The sequence below is a fragment of the Plasmodium relictum genome, assembly GCF_900005765.1.
Source record: "Plasmodium relictum strain SGS1 genome assembly, chromosome: 9".
NCBI lineage: Eukaryota > Apicomplexa > Aconoidasida > Haemosporida > Plasmodiidae > Plasmodium > Plasmodium relictum.
This window is the reverse complement of record NC_041687.1, coordinates 1,050,354-1,069,319: the sequence shown is the minus strand read 5'-3', so window position 1 is coordinate 1,069,319 and position 18,966 is coordinate 1,050,354. Positions and strand designations below refer to the sequence as shown.

General features: G+C 19.3%; 7 protein-coding genes across 7 annotated transcripts; 1 reads left to right on the top strand and 6 right to left on the bottom strand.

Annotated features, from left to right (window-relative positions):
• Positions 1-220: 220 nt before the first annotated feature.
• On the bottom strand, positions 221-3,820 carry PRELSG_0930600 (conserved Plasmodium protein, unknown function; the record flags this gene model as incomplete). Its single annotated transcript, XM_028676749.1, has 2 exons — positions 221-370; positions 572-3,820. The coding sequence occupies 2 exons, from the start codon at positions 3,818-3,820 to the stop codon at positions 221-223; spliced, it is 3,399 nt and encodes a 1,132-aa protein (XP_028533207.1).
• Positions 3,821-4,960: 1,140 nt separating this feature from the next.
• Positions 4,961-5,050, bottom strand: PRELSG_0930500 (conserved Plasmodium protein, unknown function; the record flags this gene model as incomplete). The annotated part of the gene is made up of 1 exon (XM_028676748.1): positions 4,961-5,050. The coding sequence occupies one exon, from the start codon at positions 5,048-5,050 to the stop codon at positions 4,961-4,963; it is 90 nt and encodes a 29-aa protein (XP_028533206.1).
• Positions 5,051-6,242: 1,192 nt separating this feature from the next.
• GCVH (glycine cleavage H protein, putative) lies at positions 6,243-6,839 on the bottom strand (the record flags this gene model as incomplete). The annotated part of the gene is made up of 1 exon (XM_028676747.1): positions 6,243-6,839. The coding sequence occupies one exon, from the start codon at positions 6,837-6,839 to the stop codon at positions 6,243-6,245; it is 597 nt and encodes a 198-aa protein (XP_028533205.1).
• A 1,292-nt stretch (positions 6,840-8,131) lies between these two features.
• On the bottom strand, positions 8,132-8,908 carry AQP (aquaglyceroporin, putative; the record flags this gene model as incomplete). The annotated part of the gene is made up of 1 exon (XM_028676746.1): positions 8,132-8,908. One exon carries the CDS (start codon positions 8,906-8,908, stop codon positions 8,132-8,134), a length of 777 nt encoding a protein of 258 aa, XP_028533204.1.
• A 1,829-nt stretch (positions 8,909-10,737) lies between these two features.
• Positions 10,738-11,739, bottom strand: PRELSG_0930200 (mitochondrial ribosomal protein L2 precursor, putative; the record flags this gene model as incomplete). The annotated part of the gene is made up of 1 exon (XM_028676744.1): positions 10,738-11,739. The coding sequence occupies one exon, from the start codon at positions 11,737-11,739 to the stop codon at positions 10,738-10,740; it is 1,002 nt and encodes a 333-aa protein (XP_028533203.1).
• Positions 11,740-12,453: 714 nt separating this feature from the next.
• Positions 12,454-13,808, top strand: PRP38A (pre-mRNA-splicing factor 38A, putative; the record flags this gene model as incomplete). Its single annotated transcript, XM_028676743.1, has 2 exons — positions 12,454-12,583; positions 12,697-13,808. The coding sequence occupies 2 exons, from the start codon at positions 12,454-12,456 to the stop codon at positions 13,806-13,808; spliced, it is 1,242 nt and encodes a 413-aa protein (XP_028533202.1).
• A 550-nt stretch (positions 13,809-14,358) lies between these two features.
• On the bottom strand, positions 14,359-18,681 carry PRELSG_0930000 (amino acid transporter, putative; the record flags this gene model as incomplete). Its single annotated transcript, XM_028676742.1, has 1 exon — positions 14,359-18,681. The coding sequence occupies one exon, from the start codon at positions 18,679-18,681 to the stop codon at positions 14,359-14,361; it is 4,323 nt and encodes a 1,440-aa protein (XP_028533201.1).
• Positions 18,682-18,966: the final 285 nt, after the last annotated feature.

Below are 18,966 nucleotides of genomic sequence, written 5' to 3'. Positions count from 1 at the left end.
TAATTAAGCAAATATATATGCATATATGTTTAATTTTTTTATTTTTTTTATTTTAAAATTTAAAGTTTACTAAAACAGACTTAATATTTATTATTAAATCTCGTGGATATGAAAATAATTAAAAAATTAATCTAAGTAATAAAAATATAAAAAATAAAAAAAAAGTGAATATTTTAATTATTTAATATACTTAAAAATGCTTTTTAAATTCTTTTTCCTTTTAATGGGTGTAAGTTTTCATTTTATTATATTCTTCAACATCTTGCTGTGCTATCGATTTTACTTTTTTATATCTTTCCTTATTTCTTCTTTTTCTTTCATATTCTTCTTTTGCTTTTAAGCTTATTATAAAACTATTTTCCTTCCTTAACTGAAAAAAAAAAAAAAAAAATTAATAAATTAAATAAATAAGAATAAAACATACAAATATATGTGTATATATCTTCTCATATCAAAATAAATATAAATAATGCAAAAACATAGGAATATATAAACTATCAAAAATAAAAAAAATAAATAAAAGGAATAAAAAGATCTCTCTTATAAGTAATATGTAATTCTCATATATTACTTCATTGTAATCTAATTTTTTTTGTTGTTTCATCTTTTTTTTTAAAGATTTCATTTCTGCCAACTTTGTTTGGTTGTTATGCATAAACATGAAATCTTTTTGATTTTTATTGTTGACATATTTTGGAGTAAATAACGATATAATATTTCGACTATTATCTTTGTATATTATTGGCTTAATATCGTAAATGTGAGAATACTGAATTAATTTATATAAATATAATAACAACATAAAATATTTTTGATTATTTTTGCATTTGATAAAATCATTACTTTCAAATAAATCTTCTGTAGTACTCACACTTTTAAATTTATTAATTGTCTTTATAAAATCAATTTTTATATTAAATTTGATTGTAAAATTTAGAAAATTAATATACAAATAGAATAAACATGGAATAATTATATGATTTATTAAAATGTAAATATTAATTTCATTATCTATAAATATTTTTAAAAAGAAAATTAAATTTCTTAAAGTAAAAAAGGATAGGTTATATAAATAATTTTTATTCTTCTTGTATTTTTTTTTTTTTATATCGCATTTCTCTTCCTTCTCTATACTTTCATTTTTTTTTTTCTTTTCATATATAATATTATATAGAAGGGTATTTAAAATTTTAAATGATAAATAAAAAAAACTCTGACTGTATTTTTTACTATTTTCTATAACTATATTATAAATGTTTAATAAAATAACTGCGTTCTTTAATACTTTTTTTTTATTAAATATCCCTAGGTGATTTATTATTTCCTTTTCCCTTTTCATTTCTTCTTTTTCTTCATCTCCAATATTGCTTACTTCATTTTCAAAGCATTTATATGAAAAATTTTTTTCAATATTTTTTATACATTCTTCAATATTATTAATATTAAAATATGTGGCATCATTAAATAAATAGTCATAATTTTGAAAAACGTTTACATGAGCTAAGTTGGTATTATATGAGTAAAAATAATTAAAAAACATAAATTCAATTAATTCAATAATATAAGTAATGAAAGGATGCTTTTCATCATACTCCGCATAATCATTCTCTTTCAAATTAAGACATTTATTCAAAATTTTCTCATCTCCTACATTGTTTTTATTTATATTTAATAAATAATCATTATTCATAGTATTCATGGAATCATTTTGATTATTAGAAAAAATAACATTATACTTATTTATTGGGTATATGGTTAATGTTAAAAAAATAATAGAAAAGTGAATATATGATATATTATGAGTTTCACTTTCTTTTTCAAATATGCAATTAAATAGTTCAACACTTTTCAATATTCGTGAATATACTTTAACATTATATTCCTTGTCTTGGTTGTATTTATTTAATTCTATATAATCTTCTAAAATTTTTTTTTTATTCTTATAAAATTCACTTGTTTTAATTTTTTTTTGAGTTTTACAAAAAAGAATTAATAATAAAAAGGAAATATATAAATGTAACTCTATTTTTATTTCGCGAGAAAAATCTAAAATTATATCTTTATAATTTCTAATTAAATCTAATAATTTCAAATTATATTTTAAACATTTGTATATATTTAGTATGAAGTAATCCATTAGAGAAAAAAAAAAGAACGAAAGAAACAAGTTCTCTTTATTTTTATTGTTAAATATATTTATATAGTATATTCTATATAATAATTTTTTTTGTGAGCTAAAGCTGTGAGAATCTAGCAAATGTATAATGTCTTTCAGTTCATATTCTTTATTTTGTATAGATATATATATAGGTAAGTTATTCGTTTCTTCATCTAAATCATTAAAAAAATAGTTACAAATATTCTTATTATAATCACTCAAAAATTTCCCTAATATTTTTTCTATTTTATCTCTTGATATATTTTTTGCTTCTTTTTTAGTTATCAACAATTCTTTTTTAAATATATCATTTATAATTTCATTATCGCTTTCATCAGAAAAATAATAAACAGAATCATAATCATGTGAATCTTTCAATTCTTTTTTTTCTTCAGAAAATAAGCTTGATTCTTTATTCATATCATTCTGATTATCATACATATGTAAATCATCATTATTATTTTTATTATTAAACAATTCATTCACTTGTAATTGTTTTTTATATTTGAAGTATTTATTATCCTTTATTTTTCCATCCTCTTTCTCTTTTTTTTCTTCTTTATAATTCTTTGTTGCACTTCCTTCTTCATATTTATATTTCTCAGTATCTTCATTTTTATCTTCTTTTTCTCCTTCCTCTTTATTTTCTTGTTTTTCTTTTTCTTCCTTTTCTTCTCTTTTCTCTTCTTCCTCTTCTACTTCTTCCTCCTCTTCTTTTTTCTCTTCCTCTTCTTCCTCCTCTTCTTTTTTCTCTTCCTCTTCTTTTTTCTCTTCCTCTTCTTTTTTCTCTTCCTCTTCTTTTTTCTCTTCCTCTTCTTTTTTCTCTTCCTCTTCCTCTACTTTTTCTTCTTTTTTCTCCTCTTCTTCTTCCTTATTTTGCACTTTTCTTTTTTTATATTCATTAATATTTATCCTTTTCTCATTTTTTTTTAAATTCTCAAAGTCCTTTTTATTTTCTTCCTTTTCAATTTTGTGAATTCTTTTTTCCATATATTTATTATTTGAATATTTTAATTGATCTTCTTTGTTCTTTATATATGCATTAATATTATTTTCATCATAATTTTCTTTTTCCTTTTCTAAAGGTTTTTTTCGTTCTTCTGATTTATGTAAAATATCATTTGATTTTTTTTCTATATTTTCTGAATGTCCATTTTTTATATGATCACTTTTGTTATTTAAACAAAGAATTCTTTTTTTAATATCTTCAAAATTCTCATCTATTTTACGTAATTTTTCTTTTATTTCGTATTTTTTTATTTTCTTTAATTCTTTTTGCTCTATTCTCTCTTGTATTAAATTTTTTATATTACTTTTCTTCATGTAGTTTGAATTATCCTTTAACTTCCCATCATTAATTTCTGAATTGGCATAATTAACATTTTCTGAATGTATATCATTTGTACTTAAATGATTATCTTTTAAAGAGACGTCATCATTTAAATTAAAAATATTTTTTTCATATTTTCTATTTTTAAAAAAACTTTTATTTTTTCTTTTATCAATAAATTTGTTTGTTTTTTTTTCATTTTTATAATAATTTAAAATATTTTCATATCTATTATTGGAATCTGGAGGTAAATTTATTTTATATTTTTTTGCTCTTATAATATTCCTCTTTTTATTACTCTTTGCTTTTGTTTCAAATGTGTTTGTTTTCATTTTAATGTAAAAGTTAATTCTTCAATATTATTTTCTATTATATATTTTTTTTATGTTTGTTTATTAAATATACTTTTATTTCAGATGTATTCAATCGTATTTCATTGTAATTTTTTTAACAAATAAATTAAAAAAAAATATTTAATAGTTTTATGTTGTTTTTAGTTTTAAGTAAAAAACAACTTATATATTTCCTTTATACAAAACAAAAAAAGAATTTTGAATTTTTCTGCTCACAGTTATACCATTTAAATTTTATAAAAAAATTTATGGTGAAATTTAAAATAAAATATTTTTATATTCAAACACAAATTATATGGATAAAAAAATATAGTTCATAATTTTCAGATTTTGCAGTGCTTTTTATTTAAATAATAAAAAAAAAAATTTAATAATGTTAACAGAACTTTTTTCTATATGCATATAAAAAAAAAAAAAAATTATAAATAATTGTATTAAAAGGAGTTTTTACTTTTCTATAAAATTTTTTTTAATTTCATTCTTTCTACAAAATAAAGTTATGCTAATAATTCATGCTGATCTCTAAATTCGAATAATTAAAATTGTTTAAAAATTAATAAAAATTTTACTTAAATATTTATTAATATTTTATTTTATTTTTTTCTATATTCTTAAAACTTTATTACTAATTTTTCTTTTTAAAAAAATGTTTAAATTTTTTAATAATATAAATTTGCTACATAAATTATACGTAAGCCTTCTTTTAATAGAATTATCTTTATTAAAATGCAAATAATTAAAATATATATATATAAGTTAAAATAAAATAATAATGAATAGGATAAAGAAAAATATAGCACAAAAATATATAATAAAGTTGCTAAAAAAATGAATTCTACAAAAAAAAAAAAAACAATTCCATGTGATATAATATTTTTTTTGTGATTCTAAATATTTTATAAAAGCTATTTAATATTTTTTTGGTCTATTTCCAAATTATGTTTAAAGAGATAAATATATCTTCTATTTTTATAATGTTTGAGAAAAAAAAAATTTATTCACATAATAGTTCTTTGTAAAATTAAAAATATGATAAGCTTATATAAATTTGCTCTATGGAAAGAAATGAAGAAATTGATTTCATATAAATATTTGCCTTTTTTATATTTCCATGCATTTTTAAGATAATTTTATAATTCCTTTTATAATTAACAAAACAATTACAGCAACTAATGCTAAAAATAGGAAACCACAAATACAGCAACACATTTTGATCCTTTAAGAAACTGTTTTAATACTTGTCTGAAAAAATTAAAACAATATCATAATTATAAATATAAATATAAATTTATAATTATTAAATTTTCTTTTTATTTTTTTAGTTTTTTTTTATATGTTTTTTTTACCTTAATAACTTTAAAGAAATCTTTTCTTTTCAGTTAATATAAAATAAAATAAAAATATTTTAATTTTTTAATATATATTCTCTGGATACTATATTTTTTATCTTTTTTTTTTTTTTTTTTTTTTTAAAAAAAATAATGTACTATAATAATAGATAAAGTTTTAAAAGATTATTTATCAATCACTCTCAATTTTGCTATTCAAAATAAATTATTAACAATATAAAAAAAAAAAAAAATTTTTTTTTCTTATACAAAATTGAACAATAAGTGAAAATTATAATCAGAAAGTTATTTTGCATATGCATGTTTTTTTTTATTTATTTCTGTTAATGCTCGCAACAATTCTTTTAAAAATTCTTAATTGTTCATACAATAAAAAACATAATTTGCACATATAAGGAAAAAATTTTTAATTTATATATATAAAACGATTTACTGATGAAATAACTTCCTATTATAGTAAAAGATTGTTTTTTTCTTTATTTGAAATGAGATTGTTATATTTCCCTATTTTTACTTAAAAAGTAAATAAAATTTCAACTCTGAAAAATAGCATAAAAAGGTGTTGCATCAACTGAAACCTGAAAAAAAAAAAAATAAAATAATTTTATATTATACTTCTAGTTATAATTTTAGCAATAGCCTCATGCAAAATTTATTAGTAATATTTATATTTTACTTTCATTTTTTGTTTTTTTGTTCTTATTTATTGAATTACGAAAATATAATATATATACTTTTTAAAAGTTAAGTAAAAAAGGAATTTTTTCTAGACTAATATGAAATTATATTTCATATTTAATTTCTGTTGTTTCTCTTTAATAAGATATTATATTCAAAAGTCTTTCTTTTTTTTATAAGAAAAAAACTAAAAGTAAAAAAAAAAAAAAATGATTTTTTCTTTTTTGTTCTACATATTTTTAAAATAAAATAATCCATAATTTTTTTTTGTATCTTGATTAATTCTTGAAGTTTTTTATATATTATTCCCTTATATGAAATTTGATAAACAAATAGTACTATATATTAATGACATTTTCGTGTATGCATTATTTTTAATCATATTTTCCCTTATCTTCAATGTTTTTAATATCATTTATATCAAATATCTTATTCTTGTTTTTTTCTTCTAGAGAATTAATTTCATTTTGTTGCATTTTTGTTTCCTCCTTTTTCTCTTCTTCATCACATATTTTTTTATATTCAGAAATGTTCAATATTTCTTTTTCATCTATATCATTTGTTAATAATTCCATAACCCATCCTTCTGATTCAGAACTTTTGTTCATTAAATTAACATTTTCTATTATTTTATTATTAATATTAGTAATTTTACCACTTATTGGGGTATAAACATCACCTACACTTTTAACACTTTCAATAGTTGCTATGCAATCTCCTTTTTTTACATAATCATTTATGTTATATATTATATCTATATATACAATTTCTCCTAATTTTTCAGTTGCATAGTTGCTTATACCTATTTTGCACTTTATACCACTTTTATTTTTTAAATCTTTTAAATTTTCTTCACTTATTTTAATATACTCATGAGTTTTCGTGTAATATGTCAAAAATTTTTTAAAAATTTTTTGAACATAAAACGAATTAAAACGATTATGAGGAAATCCTCTATAAAACTTTAACATTTTTTGTTTTAAAATTATTTCTGTTTTGGAAACAAAAAAGAATTAAAAATGAAAAATTTTATAATAAAATTTTAAATTTATATAAATTTAAGTAAAAAATTATTCGGACACAAAACAAGAAAATACAAAAGAATTTTTTTCTTTTACATTAAAAAATTAAGAAAATATTCATATTTATTAAAAATATTAATAATAATTCTTTAAATATTTTTCATTTTTTTTTATTTTTTTTAATTTCGATACAATAAAATCACTGGTATATATTTTCTTATATTAAATTTAAATAAAAAATTAAAGATAGAAGGGGAAGAAATAATAAAACATAACAAAAAAAAAAAACAGAAAAAATAAATTCAATAATACAAGCTAATGATAAAAAAAAAAATTCCATTAAATTTATAAATTTGAGGGCAATAATTTTTAAGGATTAAATTGGATTATTTTTAATGAAGAAAATATTAATTTTATGAATCATTCAATATATAAAAAATATTCCCTAAATAAAAATTACTAAAAATTGATCGAAATATTAATTTTATCCTACAAAAATTTATATAAATAATTTCCAAAAAGATCTTTTTATAACTAGATTAAATAAAATGAAACAAAGAAATTATTTTTCTTTTCTTTTTTTTTTTTAGTTCACCCTAAATTTTATTTAAATATATATAATTTTTTATATTTTTTTTTTTATTTTAATTAGCCTTTTTGTGGCAAAATATACCTTTTTATTGTATTTCTTTTTTATAATAATTAAATTAATCATCATGAAAAATCTCAAGTTCAAAATATAAGTATTATTGCATCTACCTTAAGGAATTTTTTTTTTATATATACCTTTTTCCTAAAATATTCGATATATGTCTTTTTAAATGAATATGTAACTAAATAGTTATAAAAAATAAATATACTGAAAAGTAATTGTTCATAGGTACAATTAAGAATTAAAATAAATATTTTCTTTTAGTTTTTTCGTACTTAAAAAATTTTTATAATCATATACATCAAAAAAAATTCAGAACACTTTTTTTTATTTCTCTTTTTCATATCAACTAATTAAATTATAAATACTTCTGTAACTATGAAGGTTCTTTTAAAGAATAAAAAAAAAAGACAGCAGTAAAAAATAATAAATGCCACATTAAAAAAAAATTACATTATAAAAGCATAAATTTAAAAAATTAAGATATAAAAATATATATAAATATAAGAAGATATTATAATAATATACTGTTTTAATAAATATATCTTTAATCACTATGAATAATTAGAAATCATTACTCTTTTTAAAATCACACATCTATAACATCTTTTTCGCTTGATGGAATATCAAGTAATGGGCAAATTATTTTATCATAAAATTGACAGAAAACAGTAGCACCTAAAATGGGAGCTATAAAAGGAATCCAAAAATAAAAATGATCTCCTGAAAAAGCTTGGCTTCCATATGCCAAAAAGGAGAGAATTCTAGCGCCTAAATCTCTTGAAGGGTTAAGAGCAAATCCTGTATTTCCACCGAAACTTATACCAATACATAAAATAGTTAATCCAACTATAGTACTAACTTTTAATACATGAAATTTCCCACATATGTTTTCATCTATTACTACTAATATTACAAGAAGTAATAATCCTGTTAGTAAAAATTCATTCATAAAAGCACATTGCAAACTAAGTAATTTGTTTCTACCAGTTTCCCAAGCAAATTTAGGAATTTGATTGGCATTAACAAATCCATAGAATAATCTATAGACAGTAAATGTTCCTAATAATGCTCCTAAAATTTGCCCCAAAAAATATATAGGAACCTTTTTATATTCAAATTTTTTAATAGAAGATAAACCTAAAGTAACAGCCAAATTTAAATGTGCACCACTTAATTTTGCTGATACTAATATTCCAAAGAACACACCCAAACTCCAACCCAAACATAATTTAAGCCAATCATTTGAGGCACCTACTGTATAATAGTTAGCTGTTGCACCTTCACCAAAAAACATAAGTACAAAAGTTCCCAAAAATTCGCCTAAGAATTCTTTAAGAGGTACTTTGTAAGGCTGTATTTGCATCTTTAATAAATTAAGGTGAAATATTATTAAAAATAAAAGGAACAAAAAACAAGAGAAAAACGAAAATCAGAGAAAAAAAGCAAATAAATTAGAAATAAAAAAAAAATTTTTTAAATTAGAGATAAGGTAAAAATGTATGCCAAAATAAAATTAAATAAATAGAATATATAGATATTTAATATAGCAAGTAGAAAAAATAAAATACATCAATATAAAAGCTTAGATTATAGAAAAAATTTACATGCAGGAGATTTAAAATGACAGAAAATAAAGATAATCACCTTTTTAGGGCTTATGCTACAAAACTATTAATAATACAGTTTGCAAAAAAAACACAGAAAAAAAAGAAAAAAGATATAAATTAATCATAAATATAGCAATATAAAGAAAAAAAAAATTATCAATCAAATAAAAAAAAAGTTTACGAAATATCTTAAATGTTATGATATTTAAAAAAAAAAAAATTTTAATTTTTTCTCTTGAAACAAAAAAATTAGAATATATGAATTTTTAATATAAAATTATTATAAACAAATAAATGTATTAAAATACCTATGAAAATATATTCAAATGCGATTCAAAAAATAAAAATAAAAATAAAAAATAAAAATAGCTAATTTTAATAAAATGAATATATGAAAAGAATTTTAATAGGAAGTGAAATATTAAAATTTATGTATATATATATATATATATATATATATATATATATATATATATATAATTTCTTCTTTTTTTATTAAAAATACAGTATTTATGTGAGTCGTAAAAAATTCACTATATTAAATTTTCAACATAATTTTATATTAATAAAAGAAATTTCATAAAATATTTGTAATATATTTAAAATCTATTAACTTTTTTTATTTAAAAATTAAAATTAGTGCATTATTATTTTAAATCTATATCAAGCTTTTTAGCAGCGACATTATAATGTAATGGAATATTTTAAAAAACTGAAAAAAATTATTATCATTAAAAAGATAAAATTATTTTACCTGAATAATTTTATAGTGTCGAAATTTAAAAAAATATTAAAACTATAAAAACATATATATTAAAAAGAGGGTAAAAGAAGGAAAATTTATACAAAAAAATTCAAAAAGTAAATAGTATTAAATAACATAATATATAACATAAAATTATCTAATAATTCTTAAAAAAAAAACCATGTAGTCATATTGTGCTAAATGTTGCATACTGAAATTTAAAAAACAAATATTCGAAATTTAGTGGAATATATATCTTATCAAAATTTTAATACATATGTTTGTTTGAATATTAGTGATAATTTTTAAGTAAAAATAATTTCCAAATAGTATTTTGTATCCATTATAAAATTAAGGTTTTACGTTCTTTTTACGCTATTTTTTTTCTTTTAATGAAAAGAATAAATATATATATGTATATTTAATAATAATTAACTAAAATAATACCTTTTTTTATAATTAAAGGATAAATTCTATTATTTTGTCTCATTATTTTCTTAGTATTTTTTTCCTTTTTCAAATATATAATATACTGTTCTTTCTCATAATAATTATCTCAATATTTTAATTAAAAGGGATAAATTTTCCATTTAGTTACTTTTTTTTGAAATAGATTAATATATTTTCCTAAATTTTTATAAATTTTTTTTTAATTATTTAAAATTTATTATTCATTTATTCATGTAATTAATCCTATACCTATTTATTTGACATTATATATATATATATATATATATATATATATTGGTGTCTTTATATAAATTTATATACTTATTTCTTCTTTTATTTTTGTTATATGAAATAGTTTTTTTCTTGTTAATAAAATGAAAAGATTTAAGACTAAGCAGTAACACCATATTTTTTTTGTAAACGACCACATATATTTCTTCTAATAATTAATCCAAGTGGTTTTTTTTTGCTTCTTGTTTTAAATCCATCTCTGCATTTTCCCCATAGAGAACATTTTGGTCTTTTAGTATGCTTCTTACTAGTACCTCCTCCATGAGGATGCTTTGAAGGGTTCATGGCCACTCCTCTAACTACCGGCCTCTTACCTAACCATCTGTTAACTCCCGCTTTCCCCAAAATTCTCATATGCCTTTGTAAATTGGAAACTTGCCCAATAGTAGCCCAACATTCCAAAGGAAATTTTCGAATTTCCGTAGATTTTAATTTAATGGTTGCATATTGATTGTCTTTACTTAATACTGTTGCATATGTTCCTGCTGCTCTTATTAATTGGCCCCCTGCCCCTGGTCTTAATTCAATATTGTGAATTATACTACCAACAGGAATATTTTTTAAAGGTAAACAATTTCCTGGGTTAATATTAGCATATTTACTTGCAATAACCTTATCTCCTGGTCTCAATAAAAGAGGAGCCAAAATATACGATAATACACCATCTTCATATTGAATTAAAGCTATGTGTGCACTTCTAGATGGGTCGTATTCTATTCTTAATACAGTGCTATAAATATCTTTTCTAGATCTTTTGAAATCAATAAATCTCAACCTTTGCACATGGCCTCCTCCTCTATGACGAGTAGTAATTTTTCCTACATTATTTCTTCCTGAATTTTTAATCTTAGGGCAAGATAGTTTTTTTATTACTCTTCCTTTATATAACACTAACGGATTGTTTTCTAAAAGTTTTTCTAATCTTTGTTGTTTTGCCATTGTAAATGCTGATAAAACATCTGGTTTTATATCCCTTTTTGGGAAAAATGTTTCAAAATCTATATATTCAGGTACATTTCTTTTAATATTAGGAGAGTAATGATTAGAGAAAAATCTTTTAACTAATAAATTATTTTTTAACCCCCAAATTAATTTATTCATTATATAAATTAAAAATTAACAAATTTACTTTTATATTTCAAGTATATATGTACACCTTTAATTATTAAAAAAAGAAAAGTGTATGCACATATTACAAAAAAAAGAAAAGCATAAAATTTTCAAACTTTTAATCAATAAATATAAAAAAAAGAATATATTAATTTTAAGGCATTTTCTTTAAATTCACTTTGTTATGATTTTGAAAAAAAAAAATTTCATATAATGGATAGTCTGCATTTTATAATTTAACCATAGCTGATGTGTCACAAATTTATATAGATATTTTTTTATTAAAAAAAATATTTACTACCAAAAATATTAAAATAAAAAAAATAAAACAATATAAAAAGTTTACGTCATAATGAAAAAAAAAAAAAATAATAAAATAAAATAAATTAAAAAATAAGATGTATAACAAGAAAAAAAAAAAAATAAAATAAATAAAATACATAAAAAATATAAATAAAAATGGAAATAAAAAAAAAAAAAAACATAAATGAAAGTACTAATATACTAAAATGAGCATCAAATTAAGCAAAAGATACTTTAAAATAAAATACAAAAAAGATTTTTAATTAACAACTATACAATATGAAGTAAAAAAAATTAAAATTTCATTTTACGAGTTTTTAGTTATATATATACTTTTTATTATTTTTCTTGTTTTATATATATTTAAAAGAACAAATAAATAATGATTAAGGAACTTAAAACATGGCTAATCGTACAGACGTGACTGCTATAAAAATTTTTGGTTCTAATCCTCAATATTTAATTTCAAATATTATAAGAAGCAAAATATATGAAAGCCAATACTGGAAAGAAAAATGTTTTGCTTTAACATGTATATTTAAGAAAAATATCGTTTTACTATTATACATTTTTAAATAAATTATCTTCTTTTATTTAAAAAAAAAATACATATAAATTTTTTTCTTTTTTCTTTTTATTATTTAGCTGAATCAATTATAGATCAAGCAATAAATTTAAAATATGTAGGAGGAACATATGGGGGTAATAGAAAACCAACTCGTTTCTTATGCTTGATTTTAAAATTGTTACAAATTCAACCTGATAAAGATATAGTATATGAATATATAAAAAATGAAGAGTTCATTTATTTAAGAGCTTTGGGAATTTTTTATTTAAGATTGATAGGAAAAAGTTTAGAAATTTACAAGAACTTAGAACCTATTTTATATGATTATAGAAAAATTAGAATAAGACTTCAAGATGGAACATTTCAAAAAATATATATGGATGAATTTGTTGATAATTGCTTAATTCTAAATAACTTTTTAGATGTAGATTTTCCAACATTAACAAAAAGGCAAATTTTAGAAGAAAATGATTTATTAGAAAAAAGAAATTTAGAATATTATAAAGAATTATTAAATATTTCTTCAGATAATGAACTATTAGAAAATGAAAAGGATAAGGAAAAAAAAAATTTGCTGCAAAGTGATAACCAAGAAAGTGATTCAAACTGTAGTCATACATTTAATAAAATTTGTACAGATGATGAAAATGAAAATGAAAATAAAACAGAAAAAGGGAAGGAAAAAGAAAGATATAATAGAAAGGAACTAAGAAAAAAAGAAGAAAGAAGAAGTAAAAGAGAAAAAGAAAAAGAAAAAGAAAAAAGAAGAAAGATTATAAGTAAAAAGAAAAATAATCATACTTATTACCATGGTAAGAAAAAAAAATATTCATCTGGAAATCAAGATTCATATAGTACTTCTGATTCATGCGAATATTTTAAAAAGAAGGAAAAATATTATTCATTTAAGGATTCTCATAAAAAAAAAAAGGAAAAAAAGGAAAAAAAAGAAAAAATTTTAAAAGTAAAAAAAGATGAAAAAAAAAGAGAAAAAAGCAAATATCTTAGTCTAAAAAAAGATAAAGATATAGAATCATATAGAGAAAGTGATACATCATATGAAAAATACATAAAAAAAAAAGAAAATAACAAAAATGTATCTATTTATGATGAAAATAAAAAGGAAGATATGTCCATTGGCCAATGGAACAAAATTAGGAAAGATTTAGGTATGAAGCCACTTAAGTAGAATATAAGAAACAAGAGATAAAAAAAAACATTTTTTTTTTTTTTTATGTATTTAATTTTTTAGTATAGTATTTTTAATTTATCTTATTTTATAAAGCATATCGTTCTGAAAAACATCAAAAAATTAATAATATATATATAATAATTTATGTATATGTCTATATTTATTTCTTTTTATATTCTTAAAAAACTAAACTTATTTTGTATATATATATATATATTTTAAATAAAAAGAATGAAAAAATATTGTTTTATTTTATTAATTAAAAAAAAAAAACATAATAAAGTAAAAAATAAGTAAAGATATATATATATAAAAAAGTAAAATAAACTTATTAGCATTTGTAAACAATATATTTCAAAAATTCTTTTTTAAATAGTTCAAATCATACTCTTAAAATATTAACTATTTTATAATTAGAAGAATTAATTTGAAGTTTTCATTTTATATAATTTTAACTATTATTATTATTATTTTTTTTTTTATTAGCTAAGTTTTTATCTTTGAAAAAAAAAAAAATGATTTAGCATTATATGTCAACACAAAGAAATTATAAATTATAGTTTTTCATTTCATTTAAATCATAAAGTTTTGAACCGTGGTCAATTAATCTAAAAATGTAATTCTCATAATCAAATTTACTCATATAAGTAAATTTCTTGTCATAAATGGTTTCATTATCTTCATTATCTTCTTGTAGAGAATTTGTGAAGCTTTCCTTTTTTATATGTTTCTTAATATGATTCCATATATAAAAAGGCATAATTTTTTCAATAGGAAAAATTTCTTCAAAAAAGAATATATATCTTGTATATAAAAAATTCATAGGATTTTTTTTTTTATAATGAACATCATTAATATTCCACATGTAAGTTGGAGGATAAATAAAAATTCTCAATCTACTTGGTTGTATAAAAGAGATTAATGCAATAACTGCAACGAACAATAATAATATTACTGTTATAAAAAAAAATATATATAAACTAAATAAATATGGAGATTCATTTTTTTGTATGTTAATATCTTTATTTTCATTCCTTGTTCCTAGTTGAGCATGTATTCCATTTTCATCATTATTCAAATTATTATAATTGGTACTACCAATATTATCCTTGATATTATTGTATAAACGAAAAGTATTATAATTATAATTATCATTGTTATAAGTGTCATCTACACTATTAAATCCTATTGCTCTTCCCCATTTATCCTTCGTATACCCATTTTTATTAATAGTTTTTCTTAAATATGAATGCCCATTTGCTTTATTAAGAGATTTATAATAAGAAGGGTCTCTGCTTCCATGATTTCTGATGGATATAAAGAAATGAATATAATATAAAATGTTAGTTAAAAATATAAAAATTAAAATAAAAGGAATAAAATACTTCACTATATAACACCATGTTAATGTAAATTTCCTAAATAAGACACACTTAAATTTTTTTATCTTTAAATCGTAGGTCCTTCTCTTTCCATATATTATATTATTTAACTTTCTCCTTAATAAATCAATGTTAAATATATATAAAAAATACATTTTTTCTTTTAACACAATATCCCCTTTAATTAAATACAATAAAATTACATTAATCGAAATGAATACTATAAACAGAAACAAAAACAATAATAATATAAAAAAAATGTTTTGAACAACATGCTTATAAAAATATAGTATCATAGGTATAATTGAAATTGTAATAAAAAAATTTAGAGAAAAATAAAAATATAATTTTTTATGATTTATTATTTTTCCTACATGTGTACAACCATATACCCATGTTATACAAATAATTTGAAGAATAGCAGTAAATAAATAAATATAGTTTGATGTAACGAAATTTATCAACAAAATGATGTTATGTCCAAAATTGAATAAATTGAAAATTCCTATAAATAAATATAGAGTGATTATAAATAGGGTAATTGTTTTTTTCTTTAGAATTTTAAATTTTCTACTTTCTTTTAATATTAATATTACTCCTTTTAAATATATAGCAGAAGAAGTAATAATGACCAAAATACAAGAAAGAAAAAATATAAAACTCATAATATTTGGAAACTTTATCCTTGATAGTGCTACTACATAAATGATGTAATGATTTATTGAATTCTTCTTTTTTAAAAATTCCTGAATAGAAGAATAATTGATAGTCATTGTTTTAAAATTATCCAATAAGATGTTTAGTGCTATTTTATCATAAATAAAGGGATAATTACTTATGCTTTGAATACATAAGTAATAATACACTAAATACATTAATATTCCTATAAATGAACCTAAAATAACATAAAAAGAAGGAAAAATTATATTTTCTCCTATATTCGTATAAGACGAAAACATATAATTCAGTCCAGTTGAACAATTAATAGAAATTAATACAATTGTAATTATTTTTGCTATTAAAGGAGAGTTAATGTAAAGAAAAAAATCTTTATTAAACAAGATGTTTTGGTTATATTTAATGAATATATTCTTCATAATTTTCGGCTGTAATTCGTAATATAATATAAATATTTGAAATAAAATAACCATAAAAAAAAATAAAAAGGAATAATGTAAGCTTTGGTTTAATGACATATCTTCTATTCTTAATAAAAAATATATTATTAATATAATAAAAAATAGGGACCCAAATTTCCATAAAAATTTTACTTTTTCAGAAAAAAAATTTATCACTTCTAAAACTCCAATAGATGCACAAACTTCTTTATTATCAATATTTTCATTATCATTTATAAAAGTGTTATTATTACTTATTTCTCTTTTATTTGAATTTTTCATATTCGCACTTGAATTTTTATTTTCATTAAATAAATTATTAATTTTATTATCAATATCATTATTAGTTACCCACTTACATTTATTATTATTAATGCATTTCATTTTATCATTTATTTTTTCACATTCTTTTAAATTCCATGGTAAAGGATTCCAAAATGTATTTGTAACAATTATGAATGTATCAACACTATTATTAATATTTTTTGATAAAATGTAAAATGATATTATTAAAGAAATAAGACCAATACCCCTAAATGTCTTTTTTAAAAAACTTAAGCTGTTTACTATGCAACTTTGTGATATTTGACCTAAAGCAAATTCTAATTGAAGTAATGGCCACCCAATAAATAAATAGCAAAATAAAAAAAGTAGAGAAATTATAATAATGTCAGATTCGGATTTTAGTTCTGGCATATCTAAATAACAATGAACACTCAAAGATGCACCTATACATGCACAAATAAATTGAGATAAGGAATTCCATCTGTCTCTTTTATTAATCCTCTTTTGATTAAAATTTATATTTTCATTTTTAAAAATTTTTTTTAAATATATATGCATGTTTTCAGGAGTTAGAGGTTCTATGCTTTTATATGTATCATGTTTTAAAATCTTTGATTCCTTCATTTGTTTTTTATTCATTGTATCATCATAATATGTATTAATTTCTTCATTTGCTAGCCTTTCACATTTTTCTTCTTCCTTTATGTGTATATTATCCTTTTTATCTTCAATTTTTAAAATTTTGTCTTTTCTTGGTTCACCTTTTCTTTCTTTATTTTTTAACTGTTCAATCTTTTGCTCTTTACTTTTTAATCTTTCACCTTTTCTTTCTTTATTTTTTAATTGTTCAATCTTTTGCTCTTTACTTCTTAATCTTTCACCTTTTCTTTCTTTACTTTTTAATTGTTCACTCTTATGCTCTTTACTTCTTAATCTTTCACCTTTTCTTTCTTTACTTTTTAATTGTTCACTCTTTTGTTCCTTACTTTGCAATCTTTCATCTTTTATTTTTTCACTTTTTTCTTTTATTTTTAATTGTTCATCCTTTTTTTCTTCTCTTTTATTTTTATCACTTGTTAATCTTAAGTTATTTTTTACCTTTTTTTTTTCACCTTGATTTTTTATTTGTCCATGTATTTCTTCCTCGTATTTTACTTTTTCTTTCTTTGAAATAATTAAGTTTTTGTTTGCTAATATTTTATTAATATCCTTATGATACTTTTCAAAAAATGGATCGTTCTGAGCTTCTATCAAATTATTTAACATGTAAAAATAATCTTCGTTTCCTGAATTTTTTATTTTTCTTTTATTAATATCGTTACAATTTAAAAAGGGAAAATTAAAATTAGAAGCAAAAGAAGATTCTTCTGAATCTTTGAATAAATTCAAAAAAAAATTTTTTCTTACATAATTCTCAGTATAGAAAATATTTTTCTTCTTTTTATTTGTTCTTAATAATTCATCAGAACTATTACTGAGGTTTTCATGGCTAATTATTGATAACATTTTAGAAGTATAAGATTTTGAAAGGAAATCATTATATTCCTTTTTTGATTCTATTTCTTTATTGCTCCATTTTTCTATTGATTTTTTGTCCTCTTCTATTTTTTCAATTGAACTTACATTTTTATATTCTCTTTTCAATAATAATATATTTTTTATTTTATTTTTTGTTTTATTTTTATATTTTTTTATCATATAGTTTCCTATTTCTTCTATGCCACTGTCTCCATCTGAATCTTCAGAAAATTCTTCATCATAAGCTACTTCTGATTCTAATTCAAAGTTTTTATTATAGTAATTGAAGTTGTAATATTTTAAAAATTCCTCTTTAGATATAAAAGAATTTCTTCTTATTTGATCATAATCACAATTGTTATATGAATTAAGGTTAAATCTTCTTATATATTCTTGATAAATATCAGTATATGAAAAATTAATACAAGCATTATATAAACATGTTCTTAAATCATTAGGTTGCTTAGTATAAGGTGTATTTAACTTTTTCAGTTTTTTTTTTTTTCTTTCAATGTAATCATATTCTTTTGCATTACTCTCATATTTTTCTGGATAATATTTTAACATTTTTTTATAAATGCATATTATATATACATACTTTTTTTTTATTTTTTATTTTTTATTTTTTTTTTTTGATTAATTTCATATAAGATTTTAATATTTAGACATTTTCTTTTTCTTTTCAATAAATTTATATTTAATATAACTAATTAAAATTGCGTATATAAAGATTAATTCTTGCAGAAATAGTAGCATAAATAAATTTTTTTTTACTTATTTACTTTCTTGTGAAATTACAAAGTGAATATAATTGTAATTTTCTATTTTCTTTTTTTAATATTCTATTAATTA